At 32.6% G+C, this 17,526-nt stretch overlaps 2 protein-coding genes across 2 annotated transcripts; one reads left to right on the plus strand and one right to left on the minus strand.

Annotated features, from left to right (window-relative positions):
• The first annotated feature begins 2,761 nt into the window (after window positions 1-2,761).
• Window positions 2,762-9,202, plus strand: LOC123660262 (COP9 signalosome complex subunit 4). Its single transcript, XM_045595356.1, has 9 exons — window positions 2,762-2,914; window positions 2,995-3,074; window positions 3,713-3,864; window positions 4,473-4,576; window positions 4,791-4,976; window positions 5,780-5,898; window positions 6,714-6,868; window positions 7,604-7,820; window positions 8,858-9,202. Exons 1-9 carry the CDS (start codon window positions 2,832-2,834, stop codon window positions 8,989-8,991), a joined length of 1,230 nt encoding a protein of 409 aa, XP_045451312.1. The 5' UTR covers window positions 2,762-2,831; the 3' UTR covers window positions 8,992-9,202.
• A 3,860-nt stretch (window positions 9,203-13,062) lies between these two features.
• Window positions 13,063-16,935, minus strand: LOC123660260 (voltage-dependent anion-selective channel-like). Its single transcript, XM_045595353.1, has 6 exons — window positions 16,824-16,935; window positions 15,990-16,148; window positions 15,707-15,870; window positions 15,278-15,505; window positions 13,942-14,150; window positions 13,063-13,548 (listed from the first exon to the last, which is right to left on the minus strand). The coding sequence occupies exons 2-6, from the start codon at window positions 16,143-16,145 to the stop codon at window positions 13,457-13,459; spliced, it is 849 nt and encodes a 282-aa protein (XP_045451309.1). The 5' UTR covers window positions 16,146-16,148; window positions 16,824-16,935; the 3' UTR covers window positions 13,063-13,456.
• Window positions 16,936-17,526: the final 591 nt, after the last annotated feature.

Below are 17,526 nucleotides of genomic sequence, written 5' to 3' on the forward strand. Positions count from 1 at the left end.
TAATCTATCACTAGTCCTATACCTAATTCAAGAAACAAACCCGAAGAAAGTTATCTTCAGGGATTTTCCCTTGTATACTCACCAGACAATAATAAACTCTATTATATCACGTGTTAGTACAATTTGTTTTAACACACCGCGGATTTGAACGGTCATATTCGACGTGGTGGGAAGAATTTCGGGAAGTCCCCGCGCATTGATTTTGTGTTACCTTTTTCTTTTAGTGTTACCTTATTAAGAATATTATTTTACCTTTTTTTTAGAAAATTATTTTACATTAGTTGAAAATTCAAAAATTCGGTAGATAGCACTGCTAAATCGGTATATCGGTAGACAAGGGCCAAAATCGGTAGATCTACCGATAAATCGGTAGCTTTTGCAACGCTGGCGACTGATCGCAGTCTATTTCCGAGAAGTCACTGTCGCCGAGTGATAGTGTTGTTACCAGTTTGTTTGTAGATGGCTATCGATAAAAACGGCAAAGGCCTTTTGCCTTTGCCGTTAGATTTTACTAGAATTACTTAATGAGAACTTCGACCATAATGTTTTATATAGAAATTTGGCAGGTTTTCTAAAAATCCAAATTTAAGGGATACATGGAAACAAAATTGTAATTACAGATTAACCTGGACGCCCACAAAAAATAGTGTAATTTGTTCAGATCATATCAATACCACTAACTTTCAAGTGTTGGCGAACAATAGAAGGATTAGTCGAGGGCACCAAACCAACACTAACGCCACACTGGTTTTGTCCCGTAAGTTTTTTTTTTTGTCTCATGTACAAGGTAATCAAGATATGGTTCACCTTAGTCATAGTAGTGAAATGAAGCTTAGATTTATCAACTTTGAAAATTAACAATGTCCATCCTTTCAGAGTCATCAACAAATCATTCAATCTAGCAGATGACAAGCTATCATCTTATGATGCCATTAGTGCTACGCTCCCTATTCCCGATTCGGTGACATCACCGTGTACATGATCAACTCCTCAAAATGTATGTTAACTTTAAATCGTTTATTGTAGACTGGCATTGTTTGGCACAACAACGTTGCACCAAACGTATTGTGACATAATTATAATAGTTAGACATATGCTGTCGCGACAAATTTTAACCGACTTCCAAAAAGGGAGGAGACTCTCAATTCGACTGTATTTTTTAACCGACTTCCAAAAAAGGAGGAGGTTCTCAATTCGACTGTATTTTTTTTTTATGTATGTTACATCAGAACTTTTGACTGGGTGGAGCGATTTCGACAAATTTTCTTTTAATCGAAAGGTAGTGTGTGCCAATTAGTCCCATTTAAATTTATTTGAGATCTAACAACTACTTTTCGAGCTATATCTAATAATGCGTTTTTACTTGACGCTTTTTTCGTCGACCTACGTTGTACTATACCGCATAACTTTCTACTGGATGTACCGATTTTGATAATTCTTTTTTCGTTGGAAAGGGGATATTCCTAATTTAGTACCATGATAAGGAAACCAGGATCTGATGATGGGATCCCAGAGAAATCGAGGGAAAGTCTCGAAAATCTGTAATAACTTTTTACTGGGTGTACCGATTTTGATAATTTTTAATTTAATCGAAAGCTGATGTTTATCATGTGGTCACATATAAATTTTATCGAGATCTGATAACTACTTTTTGAGTAATTTTTGATAACGCGTAGTTGCTTGACTATTTTTTCATCGATCTACGTTGTATTACTTGTCGATGTAATTGAAGTCGGTTTTTTTTTTCGTTTGCGAGCAAACACAATTATTTTATGTATGTTACTTCAGAACTTTTGACTGGGTGGACCGATTTTGATGATTTTTAATTTAATAGAAAGCTGATGTTTATCATGTGGTCTCGTTCAAATTTAATCGAAATCTGATAACAACTTTTTGAGTAACCTTTTATAACGCGTATATTTTACGTATATTGTATTACTTGTCTTGTTGAAGTCGGGTTGTTTTTTCGTTTGCAAGCAAATACAATTATTTTAGATAATGATGTGTTCTACAAAGTCTTACTACATTATATATTTCTATTATCATTAGTTTTTGCAGCGCTAGCAATTTGATTTGTAGTATATAACAAATTAAGTCTATTTTTATAATAACATCTTACCTTTGTATCACTTTAAAAACCTTATTTCCCTAACCGAGTACTTGAATTTATCGATAATGGATATCGACAGTTGTTACAACCACTTAAGTAGGATATTTTTTTGATAGCAAACTGTACATATTTTACCTACCCTCAACAAACAGCATAATAATTATTCATAAAATACACTTTGCATCGGTGTATTAAATGTAAACAATTTTTAACGTTAAATTTGTTCGAACTATATATATTTATTTAAAAATTAAGGAAAGTGGAGCTGTTCCAAATTATACTTGAGCAACTATAAATGCAACTTGAGCAGTTTTTTAACACTTTGCGCAATTTCAAATATTGTATACATCAAAAGATGTTTGATTTTTAATTAAATAATTTAAGGTTAGCAATTTAAAAGGGCAACTTAGTTGAATTGAGCTATGAAAATCTATCGATTAGTATTTTTTTTTTTTAATTACAAATATCATTATTTTGCAGGCTGGGGTGGGGTAGGTTAGTGAAAGCCATTAATTCTAAATTCATTCAAGTCTTGATCCATGATTCAAGTATTACTATGCTCTATGTACAATAAGTGTATAATCTATGGCTCTGTGCATTTTGGCATGATTAAGGACAGGAGACAAACAGTAAAATAACTTGCTTATGACAGGAGAGGAGATCGACAGTAAACGCCTTTTTGTTATACCTATTTAATAAATTTTTAAGCAAAGTGTAAACAATGTTGGTTAATTTGCAAAGTGTACGTCAATATTTGAGCGAGCTACGAAATTCTGGAGGATTACATAAAGACCAGGCCGAGAAGTAGGCATTTCTAACATATTTGAATACGAATTATATTCACGTTAAGTTTACCGAAACTGTATTTTATATTTACCTTACAGATATCGTAATGTATTGATGGAAATCCTCAAAAACCCTGAAGGTGAACTAGCAGAATGCTTGAAAGTATTCGTAGAAGCAAGTATGTTATACTAATATTATTTTTAACTTAAATTTTACTAAAAAGTAAGTTTAGTAAAACAGTAGTTTTAGTAAAAATTATTTTTTACTAAGCATTATTTTCAGGTAGTCTATTCTTATATGTAGGGACAATATTATTGTAATAACTTTTAGACGTATGACTGAATCTTTTACTTATTGAATAAAAAACAAGTTAGTTTTTAATAAGCCTTAATATTTAATTTAACTGTTGAATATATGAAAAATTTTAAGAACTAAAGTCTCATCATCAATTTAGTTAGTCAGTCAGTTCAGCCTATTGCAGTCCATTGCTGGACATAGGCCTCCCCAAATTCAATAATTTTAACAATTGTTAATTTAATGTACATATTCTACTATTAGGTACAGATATCTATGTATTCCATTAACGAGAGAAATTGGAACTAACCTATCAAAGATATCTAAACCCTCAAAATTTTTAGTGAGTTTTACTTTTCCTTGATGCATTTTTCATAGATGCTTGTACTAATGAGTAGTGTAAATGATCAAATGAACAAGGACATTTGCAAAATTAAATACTTCTGAATGTTTCTCTATACATTCTTTATCACATACTTATTAGTTTATCTTCATTTTATAAAATAAAACTCTTTATTTTAGTTGTAAATGAAAATGTAAGCCTAGTGATATCGCGTCAGCTCCTCACAGATGTCAGTACACACTTAGCGTTGTTACCAGATAATGTCTCACAAGAAGTGTCCCATTTTGCACTGGACGTGATACAGCCTCGAGTGATATCTTTTGAGGAACAGGTTAGTAATTTACACACAGTACAGTTAAGAATTCATTTCAGCCTATCGCAGTCTACTGCTGGATATAGGCCAAAAATGGCGCAAACTCATGTGTTTTGCCCAAAGTCAGCACGGTAGCCAAGCAGGCTAGTGAATGCAGTGCTGGCTTTGTCGCACCGAAGATGCTGCTGCCCATCTTCAGTCTGTGTATTTAAAAGCCAGCAGTAGAATAGTTATTCCGCTTTCGGTAGGCTTTATAAGTTCCATGGTGGTAGTGAAACAGTGTTATCCCATTCGTCGCCTCTTACGACACCTATGGGAAGAGAGGGGGTGACTATATTCTTTACTGTTGAAACCACACCAGTTAAGAATTACACTAGCGTAATCTGAGGATGCACTGTACTAGATTGACAGCCGGTCGAGAATCAGTAATGTGCTTACAATGCTCGTAGTATTGTTAAAGCCCATAGTCTATAGTAACTGCTTGTGATCAGGTAGAATCTATGCTTGTTTGCTATTATAATACCAGGTAATATTTACAATTGTAATTATGTGGATTACCTTATTGTTATTTATTAATAATATAAATTGTTTAACTAGATGCTATTCATGTCTCACAATGTTTACAGGTAGCAAGCATAAGACAGCATCTAGCAGATATTTATGAACGCAATCAAAATTGGAAAGAGGCAGCAAATGTTCTTGTTGGTATTCCATTGGAGACGGGACAAAAGTATGTAATATTCTGTCATATTAAAAAATCTGATTTATCACCTTTGATTTTCTTTGATGTCATATGTTGTATTTTTCCTTATAAGGAGAACTTGAGAGTTTTGAAGCTTCTAGTGTACAAACACTTTTTTTAAGGCTGGCACCTCTAATGCTGCAGGTGTGCCAGAAATTGCTGTAATATTTTAATAACGATTTTATATTTTTATTAATTGCAGACAATATTCTGTTGACTACAAACTCGAGACCTATTTAAAGATTGCTCGACTCTACTTAGAAGTTGATGATCCAGTGCAAGCTGAAGCATTTGTAAATAGAGCATCTTTATTACAAGCAGAAACAACTAATGAGCAGCTTCAAATATACTACAAAGTTTGTTATGCCAGAGTGTTAGATTATAGGAGGTGAGTTATAAATGAAACTTATTATTAATAGTTTTTGGTTGTTATTTTATTAAAACAGTCAATATTTATATATTATAAACAACAGGTGGTATCTACAACAACATATATACAGAGGGTAACATTGTGGTAAATGCTGGTCAATCACTAGATTTGCAGCAACACAATCAATACTTGCTCAGTAGCCAGAAAATCTATACTAGCTAAAGCTATAATTGGAAATAAAGGAGCAAGTTTGCTTTCTGCTCTTTGTTTATTTTACAAAAATAGAATATTAATAACTAGTTGTTTCTCTACTCTTTGTAAGTTTTTATTATTTTACTAGATGTGCCCGCAACTTCGTCCACGTGTGTTAACAAAATAAGTTATTGTTCAGTTCGCAGTGTTATAAAATAAATAAATTTCTAAAATAAAAGTAGCCTAATTTACTCCTTACTACATTAGCTATCTGCTAGTGAAAATCCCGTCAAAATCGGTCCAGCCGTTTCAGAGATTAGCCGGAACAAACAGACAGACAGACAAAAATTTGTAAAAAAAAAATGTTATTTTAGTATATCTACCGAGTATACATCCATATGCTCTTAGTAAAAAGTGGTTATATTAATATTACAAACAGATCCACCGACAGACCAGACCAGACTCCAATTTTATTTATTTATATAGACGTTTAAAAGCCTTTCGTTTGGTCTTTTCTCTTTCAGTAACAAAAACAAAAAAAAAAACAAATTATGTAAATTGTTAAAACACATACGCTACATTACAGTTTTATCAAATCCTAATAATAGAATAAAAACTTTATTTTTAAGGAAATTTATAGAAGCTGCACAAAGATACAACGAGTTGTCATATCGCAATATCATTCATGAAGATGAAAGAATGACATGTCTCAGGAATGCACTTATTTGCACAGTACTTGCTTCTGCAGGTGAGTTCTGTTTAAAACATTTATCTCCTTAAACAAATGCAACCTATTTAAGTTTACGCAGTACTTGCTTCTGCAGGTGAGTTCCGTTTAAAACATTATCTCCTTCAACAAATACAACCCATTTAAGATAAGCCTTGTTATAAAAACTTTACTTGGAATCAAAGCAAAATTAATTTTTTGTTACTCTTAATATTAAAATTAAATTTAGATATGGCAACCATTCAAACAAAATCCTTTGGAAGAAAACATCACATTCCAAATGTTACAATTCCAGATGAACTAAGTCATTTATCAGTTGCCCTTTTTGTTATCTTTAACACATCCCCATTCATTCCACCATAATAAACTGTTTACAAAAACTTGTTGGTTTACAGAAACTTTATTGCCAAAAATAAAATGTAATAATTTAAACACAAACGGAATGCGAAAGAGGCGACTAAGGGATAACACAGTTCCGCTACCACCTTGGAACCTAAAAAGCCGACCGGTGGCGGGATAACCATCCAACTGCTGGCTTTGAAATACACAGACCGAAGACGGGCAGCAGCGTCTTCGGTGCGACAAAGCCAGCCCTGCGGTCACCAACCTGCCTGCCTAGCGTGGTGACTAGGCAAAACACGGCCTTTTGTGGTTGTGTTGGTTGTGGCGGCCTGTGTCTAACAGTGGACTGTGATAGGCTAAAATGATGATGATGAATGATGAAACGGAATGATACTCATCTTTCATATTGTGTATAAAAAAATGTTCATCATTAGTCTTTAGCAAAATCTAATATTTTTGTTTCACTATAAATTTTTTAACATTAATGATTTCAGGACAACAAAGATCTCGAATGTTAGCGACACTGTTCAAGGATGAGCGTTGCCAACAATTGCCAGCATACTCCATTTTAGAGAAGATGTATCTCGATCGCATCATTCGTCGCTCAGAGCTACACGAATTCGAAGCATTAATGCAAACTCACCAAAAGGTTTCTTTGGGAATTTTATTTGTCTTTAAAATTTAAAACCACTTTGTTTATTTAAAAGTTGTTGAATTTGGTCACGTAAGAGCATCCTGTTTAATTTAACTACATTTTCACATACATATGACTGTCTTCTGTCAGTCTATTTATTATAATTGTGTTTGCCCATAAATTAAAAAATAAAAAACGGCTTCAATTACATCGTCAAGTAATACAACGTAAGTAGACGAAAAAAATTAACAAACGCACTAGTCGTCACTACGATTTTCGAGGGTAACCCTCAATTTCTCTGGGATTTCATCATCATCAGATTATAGTTTCCTTTTCATGGTACCACACTTGGGATATCTCCTTTCCATCAAAAAAAGAATTATTGGTTCATAAACAACGAAGTTATCCTCGAACATATATATATATATATGTGTGTGTGTGTGGTCGAATTGAGTAACTCCTCCTTTTTTAAGTCTGTTAATAAATACAGAGTATTTATCACTAAGATCACTACAATAATAAACAAAAAATAAAATAATAATCCATTATTTTTATCAGAAATCTGAACTATTTTTATTAAGATAGGGATGGAGCAGACCGACAGGGGAAGTACATCAACCCTACAGAACACAGCTAAATAATACTGTTCTCAAGTAGAGCTGTATACCTGTGGTGAGTAAGGTAGCCAAAGCTCCTGAGATATGAAAGGGAACGGGTAAGAAATATAAATTAATGAGTGCGTGTCCGTAGGCGTCGACCCCGGACGGCTCGACGATCCTCGACCGCGCGGTGTTCGAGCACAACCTGCTGTCGGCCAGCAAGCTGTACAACAACATCACGTTCGACGAGCTCGGCGCGCTGCTGGAGACGCCGCCCGCGCGCGCCGAGCGCATCGCCTCGCACATGATCAGCGAGGGCCGCATGAACGGCTACATCGACCAGATCAGCGCCGTCGTGCACTTCGAGAGTGAGCCGTTTGCTTTACGCGGCCGTTCGTTTGAGAACGTCTCCTGTTCGCCTTTCGTCTACAGCTAGATCTACCTTCAGCTCAAGAAGCTTTAGTAACGTTCCTCAATTTATGTTCCTAATATATACAAAACGGTTCTTTCTTAGAAACTATTAAATTTAGAACATGTCTTGTTCAGGATTAGTCTTGACTTACACTGAGGATGGGACACTTCTACCCGTATTATTGATTTTCTTTGTACATGTATATTTCGCAATTAAATTTAAAACAAAAAAGACGGTGGAATTCCTATTATTTTGTGTGAAAACACTGTTTATGATCTGACATTACATAAACTCACTTGTTTGTTTACAAAATTCAGTTTTAACAAAGCATCAAAAGCAAGCAATTCCCGTTTTTAAACTATAGCTCCTATCGATTCCAAATTTGGTACGAATCTCTTATGTGATGTAGAAATGATCGATGAGCAGATTTTTGGATAACTCGTGCCCAATAAGGATTATGGGGGTGGGCGTTAACAATGAAAATTTTAAATGTATGTAACTCCGAACCAATTTTTATCAAATTTTTTAAGCATCTCTAATTTGGTCTAAATTGGGACATAGGGTAGTTTTTATCTCAATTGAACACGATAGATGGCGCTGCTATTGGTATATAACTCCGAAACTACGGAACCAATTTTTATCAAATTTTGTACGCATCTATAATTTTGTCCAACTTGGGAGATAGGATAGTTTTTATCTCAATCGGACCTGCTAGGTGGCGCTGCTATCAGTATGTACCTCCGAAACTACTGAACCAATTTTAATCAAACTTTGTAAGCATCTGTAATTTTGTGACTTGGAAGATATGGTAGTTTTTATCTCAATTGGACCCGGTAGGCGCTGCTATCGGAATGTAAGCTTTCAAATTTGGTAGCTATTTTCCGGACAGGACGACGTCTGCCGGGTCCGCTAGTTTAAAATAAATAAAAATCATGAGCGAGTATTGTCAACATAGAGAATTAATTATTTTCTTTTTGTTTTACATTATTTCAGCTCGAGAAATTTTACCGCAGTGGGACAAGCAAATTCAAAGCTTGTGCTATCAAGTTAACAGCCTTATTGAAAAAATTGCTGCCGCAGAACCAGAGTGGATGGCCAAGCTGATGGAGGAAGAAATGATTCAGTAAAAACTAATTGTATATTATATAAAATAAATAATAAAAGAAACTCTTTACGTGTTCGATTTCAATTTAAGATGAACAGTGGCTTTCATTATCATTGTTTCGTTTATTTCAAATTATAAACTTTGATGTATTTGTCTCAACTCAAATTCAATTTGTCTCAACATAAAAGTTCTGTATTCTTAAAGACTAGAATTAAAGAAGTTATCACCAGTTATTCTTTGTTTTAATAAATCGACTATTGAATAAACGAAATATTTTATAATCTATTATATAAGTATAGAACAGGCGATTAATTTTTCACTGGACCCTTACCAATATTTGTCTCGAAACTAGATTAAGAAGTTCGGTGACAGCGGAAATTACAATTATGCGTTCCTTGTGACTGAAGCAATGATTATAATAGAAACATCAAAATACTCGTAAGTTACGTTAAAATTTTTGAAGAATGTACGTTTGTTTTTATACTGTAAATATATTTTCCCAGCCGGATATCAAGTTATTTTATGCCACAATTTATATACACAATATTATTTTATTTCGTTTCCGTTATAATTAATCATTTGTTTGTCCCTGTGAATCTGGGATTCAGTTATTAACTCCTTTAGATAATAAGTCAATTGTATTTTTATTCTTTTATTTATAACTAGCTGTGCCCGCGACTTCGTCCGCGTGGAATTGAACGAAAAAGTTATTGTTCAGTTCGCAGAGTTATAAAGTAAATAAATTTCTAAAATAAAAGTAGCTTAAGTTACTCCCTACTACATCAGCTATCTGCCAGTGAAAGTCTCGTCAAAATCGGTCTACCTGTTTCAGAGATTAGCTGGAATAAACAGACAATCAGACGAAAATTGTAAAAAAATGTTATTTTGGCACATGTACCGTGTATACCAAGTATATACATCCATATGCATTTAGTAAAAAGCGGTTTTTTTTCTATTAGAAACAGACACTCCAATTTTATTGTATAGACTAGCTGCTGCCAGCGACGTCGTCTGCGTGAACGCTATAGAGCACCAAAAATACCTACGATTATACCTTTTAAAATAACATTCATTTACTCGTTTCTTCTTTACATTTCATATCTACAAAAAAATCTCATAGATGGCGCTGCTTTAAAATTGTCTTGTATACTTATATTCATTTAATTATGTTTATCGGCTTAGTTACTTATATTGCGTGATTTTTATAGTGTGAAGCTAGCTTATATAGCATGGTTATTAAAATAATAAAAACAACATTCAAATATGCGTCGTTAGATTACACGTTGTTAAAGAGTGCGTTGAAGAAATAAAGGTTTACTGCTCGTTCCCCGTAGGTGATAGCGTGATAAGATGTAGCCTATATGTTGACCCGACTTCTTAATAATATTCGTGCCAAATTTGAAGTAAATCCATGCGGTACCTACTTTTTGAGTTTATCCCGGACATACATACAGACAAACAAACAAAAATTCTAAAAATTATATTTTTGGCTTCGGTATCGATTGTAGATCACACCTTAAGTATTCTTTTAAAAAAATATTCAATGTACAGTTTTGACTTTCCTACCATTTTATTATATGTATAGATTCTGTATTTTCTGATCGTTCAGAAAAAAAGTCTCTTTCTTAATATTGAATAACACAACTTTATTATTTTTATTTGAATTTAAAAAAACGAAGGAATTAAAACCTCCTAAGTTGGGAACACTGTTTATTTTTACGGGTAATCCCTCGATTGTAACTGAAGCAATTTTTTATGACCATGATTGTTTATAAAGTAACAATATGGAATTATGGACAAATGAATGCAAAACGTAAGCATGAATTACACGTTAAAAATCTCATGTTCCGTTTACAATTACCTTTCAATTACTTCTCGGTACTTTCGTAACTTAGGTGACGTTCTAGTTCTAGTATGACATAACGCAAATTCGGCGGTTTTGTAAAAGGTTACGGTATGTCACAGGGGCTGGAGAGGGCTCAAACAATTACGTAACATTTTTTGAAGTTAAACTTCTGTACGCACGCTTGACTTGGGGAGCAAGCTGGTGAATGCGTGACAGTAGCGTTACAAAAAGTGTGATCGGGTAGGGAGATTTTTTTTAAGAAAAAAAACTACGATCTTTCCTACGAAAGCAAAATCTTTTAAAATTCTCCCTTCCCTTGAGATCACTCGGTTGTAACTTAAGTAAAATATAGAAAAACAAGCGTGCTTTAGACCACACGACTGAATTAAAACATATTTAGTTGCCCCTACAGTAGTATACGAAACGTAACTCTCTTTTTCTATCTTCACTAACTTATATCTCCCTCGCAACTTCCGTTCGCCTCGCCCGATCACACTTCGCCCTCGTCACGCATTCACCACCTTGCTCAAGTCAAGTGTACGCAAGGAAGTTTTACTTCAATGAGTAAACAAAAAAATTCCTCTGGTTGGAGCAACATAGTCATGAGGTAAAAAATGTTCACGTTTTTACCACCTTATTCCCCAAGTCAAGCGTACGTACGTAAAAAAATAAATAAGCAATACCTCTGTTTTTTTTGTAACATAAAAATAAGGTATAAAAAAAATGATCACTTGTGCGTTACGTAACGTTCCAACTGGAGGAACAGAAAAGTGTTACGACAAAAATCTTCAAACTGCGTTACGTAATACTTGAATGGGGCCATACAAATTTCAACTAAGTCACAGTCTTTAGGTAAAAATCGTCATTTGGATGTTACATAACGTTTAGGGACGGGGAATAGAAAACTTTACACGTTCCATATAGGAGAAGTCAAATCTCTTTAAAAAAATCCTGCGCAATTTTTCAATTATTAGGTAGGTACGTACTACCCCCCCTTATCGATGGAGTAATTTTTGCTACAGCACCTATTATAATGTAATGCTAGTACTTTTATTTAAAATATCAGACTTTAAAAACAAATACTCGTAATTAAAATTAAACTTAGATATCACTAATATATAGAGAGAGAAGTTGAAATATAATTATTGTGACGGCGCATATTGGTGCAAACACTTGGCAGCTAGGTCGTAAGAACAATACTTTATTACCACGCTTTTGTTAGCTTGGGTTGTATGTGTGTAATGGAATCTTTGAGCATAATTTTCACCAATTTCCAGAAGTTTGACTAATTTGAAATTTTGCACACGTATCAAGGACCGATGACAATGCAATAATTCAATAACAGTTCCCCAATATCCTTATTAGGACCGCCAGGATTAATAAATTCTTTCGTGGATCCTCTGTAAGGAAGTAAGAGAGATAAAGCTAGCGCGCGATCTGCGCATGCCTGCAGTTTCGGACTTACTCTTTCGCTCGGGCATTTGGCACAGCACAACGGAGGCAGATACTTTTTCAGGCTAGGTGCATTTTTACCTTGTTCATTCCTAACTAGCTGTTTCCCGCCCGATTCGCGTAGCGTAAGTTCGTGGTTTCGCTCCGCGCGGAATAGTTATTCTTTTATTGTTTATTTAATAATGAAAAACTATCACATGTCCGCAAACAATTAATTGAACAATCGAACTAAAAAATAAATTATAGTTAAAAAAAAAAACTAAAGAAACACACTTTTATAGCTAATCGAACTAAATAGTAGAAAATAATTTTTAATTACAAAGAGTTTATATTACAGTAGTAAAAGATCGACTAATCATAATTACTTCAAAAAAAAAAAAAATATAATAAAATTTAAGTTAAGAATGGTTAAGAGAATAATTCAATTCAGAGTAAAAAGCGTGGAGTGCTTGATACATTAAATATAACAGTTATTCTACTTGCAACTATCTATGTACGGAGAGTTATAAAAACATAGTAAAAAGTTATGAAATATTACTCTGAATTGAATTATTCTCTTAATAACTTAAATTTTATTTTAAAGTACTACTAATACTACTAGTAACAACTGTAATATAAACTCTTTGTAATTAAAAATTATTTTCTACTTTTTAGTTTGATTATTAGCTATAAGAGCGTTTTTTTTTTTTTTTTTTTTTTTAAACTATAATGTATTTTCTATTTGTGGTGTGAAGTACATAACAATATTACTGCAAATAGGAAAAAGGAATGTCAGTGATTATAATAAAAAAACTGTTTCCAACAGACTATTCATTTTATTCTCAATCAATCAATAGGACACACCATAGGTGTTTATTTACAAGATGAAACAGCTGATATCAATAAAGTTAATTCGAAAAAATAAAATTGAATCAGATGAGTTTCATGGTATACAGCATGTCTTAAACACACATAATGAAAGAACGCTAATAAAGATTAGGACAGCGCTCATTGCCGATATATTTAATATATTGAATGGCACTAAATTGAAACAGAAAGAGTTTTTAAATGTAGCGTTACACGCTCAGAATACTGTAAAGCAGATGCATTCAAATGTATGACTTGATTTATAACATACGTTTTCTCGATAATTGTAAAGTGTTATGTATTTTATCTACAAAACTAAAAAGCAGTTGGCTTGATTAAATGCCTAGGGTTCAAGTTCTAGGGCAACGCCGACTTTGTGGCCTCCAGCATTAAAGTTCTGGCCGTCGATAGCGGCAGAGAGCGTCAGAGTCACGCCTGTAAGGAAACAATACGTTATATAACATTGATGTATAAATCACACTATGCCATATACTCAGATAAGAGATAACAATGACATATTATCTAATAAATCATCATATTGATTAAAAAAGAAAATAAATCCTGTGCCATAGGATAAGTTTATTTGTCTAACTATCAACAACACAAACACTATTACGTGTTTAAACATTAAGAATATTAGCAATTTTTAACTGAAATAATGTTATTATATTATGAATGTTAAAAAAAAATGTATTGTAGTAGTTTCAAAAATTTCTTGCTACCTATCTTGAGTTACTAATAGACAACTTATGTTGAGTAAATAACAGATAGATGTCTTTTTATTGAAAATCAAATACACTAGCATTGAAATTATCTAATAATTGTTACCTGGGCGAAGTTTCTGCTGGTAGCCAAGACCAATGAGAGACTTGTTGTTGATCTTAGCATGCAAAGAAGCATCCTGATCCAGAGCAAACTTAGCTCCAACACCAAACAGTGTGTCTGAGGAACCAGAAGTCCACTTCATGCTGACACCACAATCAAGCTGGTCTGATACCTTTTGGTAGATAGATCCACCAAAATCCTTGCCATTATCACTGTTGATGTAAAAATATATCAGAATTTGAGTCTGTATTAAAATGCTTACAGTTTTGTAAATCTTGTATTTTTCATACATACTTTTCGTAAATATAACATAGCTGGCCAAAATATGATTGTTCTTCGACTATCTCTTGAATTGTTATTCTCGAATAATTTGTTAAGACCTCAAAAAATATGTGGACATATCTCTAAGATATCGCTGGCCCCGGGCAATAAAGCGGTATACGCCGGTTACACCCTTTTTAATGTTATTTAATTTTTGGCTTCTCTGAGTATCAATCTATCACTCTTATTTTTTTCAGTTTTTTTTATTAATATTTCGTTAGAATAAATGACAATAACCGTTTTATTGCATGGATAATTCTCTTACGACTAAGCTATGTATTATTGCATTACTCTAAGAAAAATAACACAAAAAACCGGTGAACATCTTTACAGTAATTGTTAATGATCTTGCAATTAAAATAGTATCATCTATGAATTGTATTATACATTTTTTTAATTATTTCATTAAAAAATTATACAATTTGTTTTTAAAAAATTATTTTTAAAAGCTTAAATTGGTAAAAAAAATAGCTTTCATTTGACATATTGAACGTCTGTTTTGGATCACTGTACACTGCACTATAAACAAATTAGCTTCTTTTATTTCTCCTGTAAAATTTGATTTTTGATATTACCGGTTTATTGCCCGGGGACAGCGATATATATAAAATCTTAGCCATCCAATTATAACTATTATTAATTTAGTAAGTATTATTAAGAAGATCAAGCACTTAGAACAGTGATGATAGAATACATATTTCAATAGGCACTATATTATGTAATTGCATTAGTATATTCAAGTCTCTGAAGTCATCTTTGTTATATAACATTAATAAAAGTTAAGATAGAACTATGTAGAATACATATTAAAGTAACTTATAGAGTATAGGAATAATTTGGCAATTTATATGCAGTTTTTTTGATTATTATAATGTTGAATAAAAATAAGTAATTATTATTCACTTTCAACAAAAAATATATAAAAAAATAATATTTAAAATATTATATTATGTAGAATTTTCTATTTTTTTCTCTTTCTGATACGATAATATTAAAATTTCATATAAAAAAAACTTACACATTGGTGTGCAAAGCAAAGTCATTGGTCTGGTAACCAAAGGCAAAGTTGTTCTTGGAGAACTTAGCCTTTTGTGTGTCAAACTGCGTGTGTGCACCAGCGAGCCATCCCTGGTACTTGAGAACGGCCGCAACATCCACAAGAGGTCCAGCCAAGTCAAGGTCTAAGTTTGTATTGACAGCAACAGTGTCATTGGAAAATGATGTCTTCAATTTACCAGTCTTACTTCTGCAACATAATTTTATTTAACAAGAAATAATTTAACAAACCAATTAATTTGTTATATATATTGTGCACTTTAGCTAATGAAACATAACAACTGTTATAAAAAGGATAGGGAAACAATCTATCAAGATATTTTAATAACATACATGTTACCTATATTTCAGCGATACTTTTATGTAATGTTGATAAAAATGAAGCAGTTACCCGGTCTGTGGCGCAAAAGTACCCTCAAGTGTAACCTTAAGGCCAGCAGCTATCTTGTCCTGGATGGTAATATCTGTGGCCAATGTGTTGTCAGTGTTCCACTTTTCTGTGAATGTAAGGCCATAGTCTTTCACTGCATATTTAGATGAAAGACTACCAAAGACCTATTAAGGACAACCAACATAAGGGATTAGATTTATTATCCTTTATAAAAAATGACAAAAATTTCAAGCAATAGATAATATTCTTATTAATTTTCCTTTATAAAATTAGTTAAAATTACCTTTCCACTTTCTTGGTTAGAGGTGATGCCACTGCTAAACTCAACACCTGACTCGCTCTTGGTCTTCAAATCCAGTTTAAAGACTCCAAAGTGATATCCCTTGGAGAAGACATCACTGGCCTTCTTTCCAAGATCAGCATAGTATGGAGGAGCCATTTTCTGTAATGATTTCCTTAATTGTATCCTTTTTAACTAAGCAAAAAAAATCTCGTACTAATTAACAGTGATGAAACACCTAAAGACCGGGGTCATTGAACTTTAACCTCATATAAAATTGTATCGTTTATCATAAATTAAATCTATTCTAAATTTAAGGGTGCTCCTATAAAAATATTACTTAGTGCCAATATTGCCAGACGTGTCAGGGTCAACAAAGAATTTGCTATATACTATTTACAAAGCATATAATAGCAGCAGTATTACATAACGTTCAAGGATTAATGCTATGCGAATATGGAAATCCTTCTAGTAAGTTTTTAATGTTTTAAAATACGAAAAAAAAAAAACGAATTCAGTGGCCGTAAACTTGACCTTTGCCAAAAGACACTAAAATTGATTTCTTAGCCAAATTCACATGCGAATGACTTGCTGTAAAATCACACTGAAATTTGACTTCAAGAGTTATATTCAAGTCCAACAGTAGAATTTTCTTCTAAATAACGACCTAACTATACATTGTTTTATTATTGATAGTCTATTACAGCTGAAATAATTAATAAATCACATGTGACGTCGATAATACCCCGGCTAATCCGTACTTTTGTAACCTAATAAGAATTAATACTTCAGTACTAGGTTTAAAAGTAATATATGAAATCTGGCATTAATACTTACTATTTGTAGAATTTATTCACTAAATGAAATAAAATATTTAGAATTCAGAGAATTCTTAGTAGTCACTTCACCTCTTGCACCACAAGACAAGTATGATTTACGAAAGTAAAGACAAGAGGGCGTTAAACACCGGATGCAACGTTATTGATGAAAGTTTTTAAAAAACTTATTTGATAAAATACTTTTAAAATCGTCTATAAATTAATTGTATTAATATAAAGTAATATTTAATTATTTTACAATATCTTTATTTAACAATTACTGTTATATAAAGACAGTTTTTTTGTAAAAAGTTAAAATTTGACTATATGACGATACTGCTGTGTTGCAGTAATATATTACAGATAGCTTAATCAATTTACAAAAATAAAATAAATAGCAACATTTAGATTAAAATAGTTTGATTACAAAAAATAAATTAACGTGTTTATTGATTACACAGAACTATTTAAAAGACGAATGAAATTAATAATCACTTGTCAGTCCTTTGCAAAATATTGGCCGCGAAATTTTAAATGTGTAGGTATTATGTTAAACCGTATATAACTGTTTATACTTTAATATTCATTTATTTTATTGGTGAAAAAAAGGAGGCCAATGTAGTATGCAACATTTGTTCTAAAAACTTAACAATTTTAAACGTTGAGACTATTTCACATTTATAGCATAACTTATCATGGTATAATTATCTGACTTTCGAAAA

The sequence above is a fragment of the Melitaea cinxia genome, chromosome 15 (assembly GCF_905220565.1).
Source record: "Melitaea cinxia chromosome 15, ilMelCinx1.1, whole genome shotgun sequence".
Lineage (NCBI taxonomy): Eukaryota > Metazoa > Arthropoda > Insecta > Lepidoptera > Nymphalidae > Melitaea > Melitaea cinxia.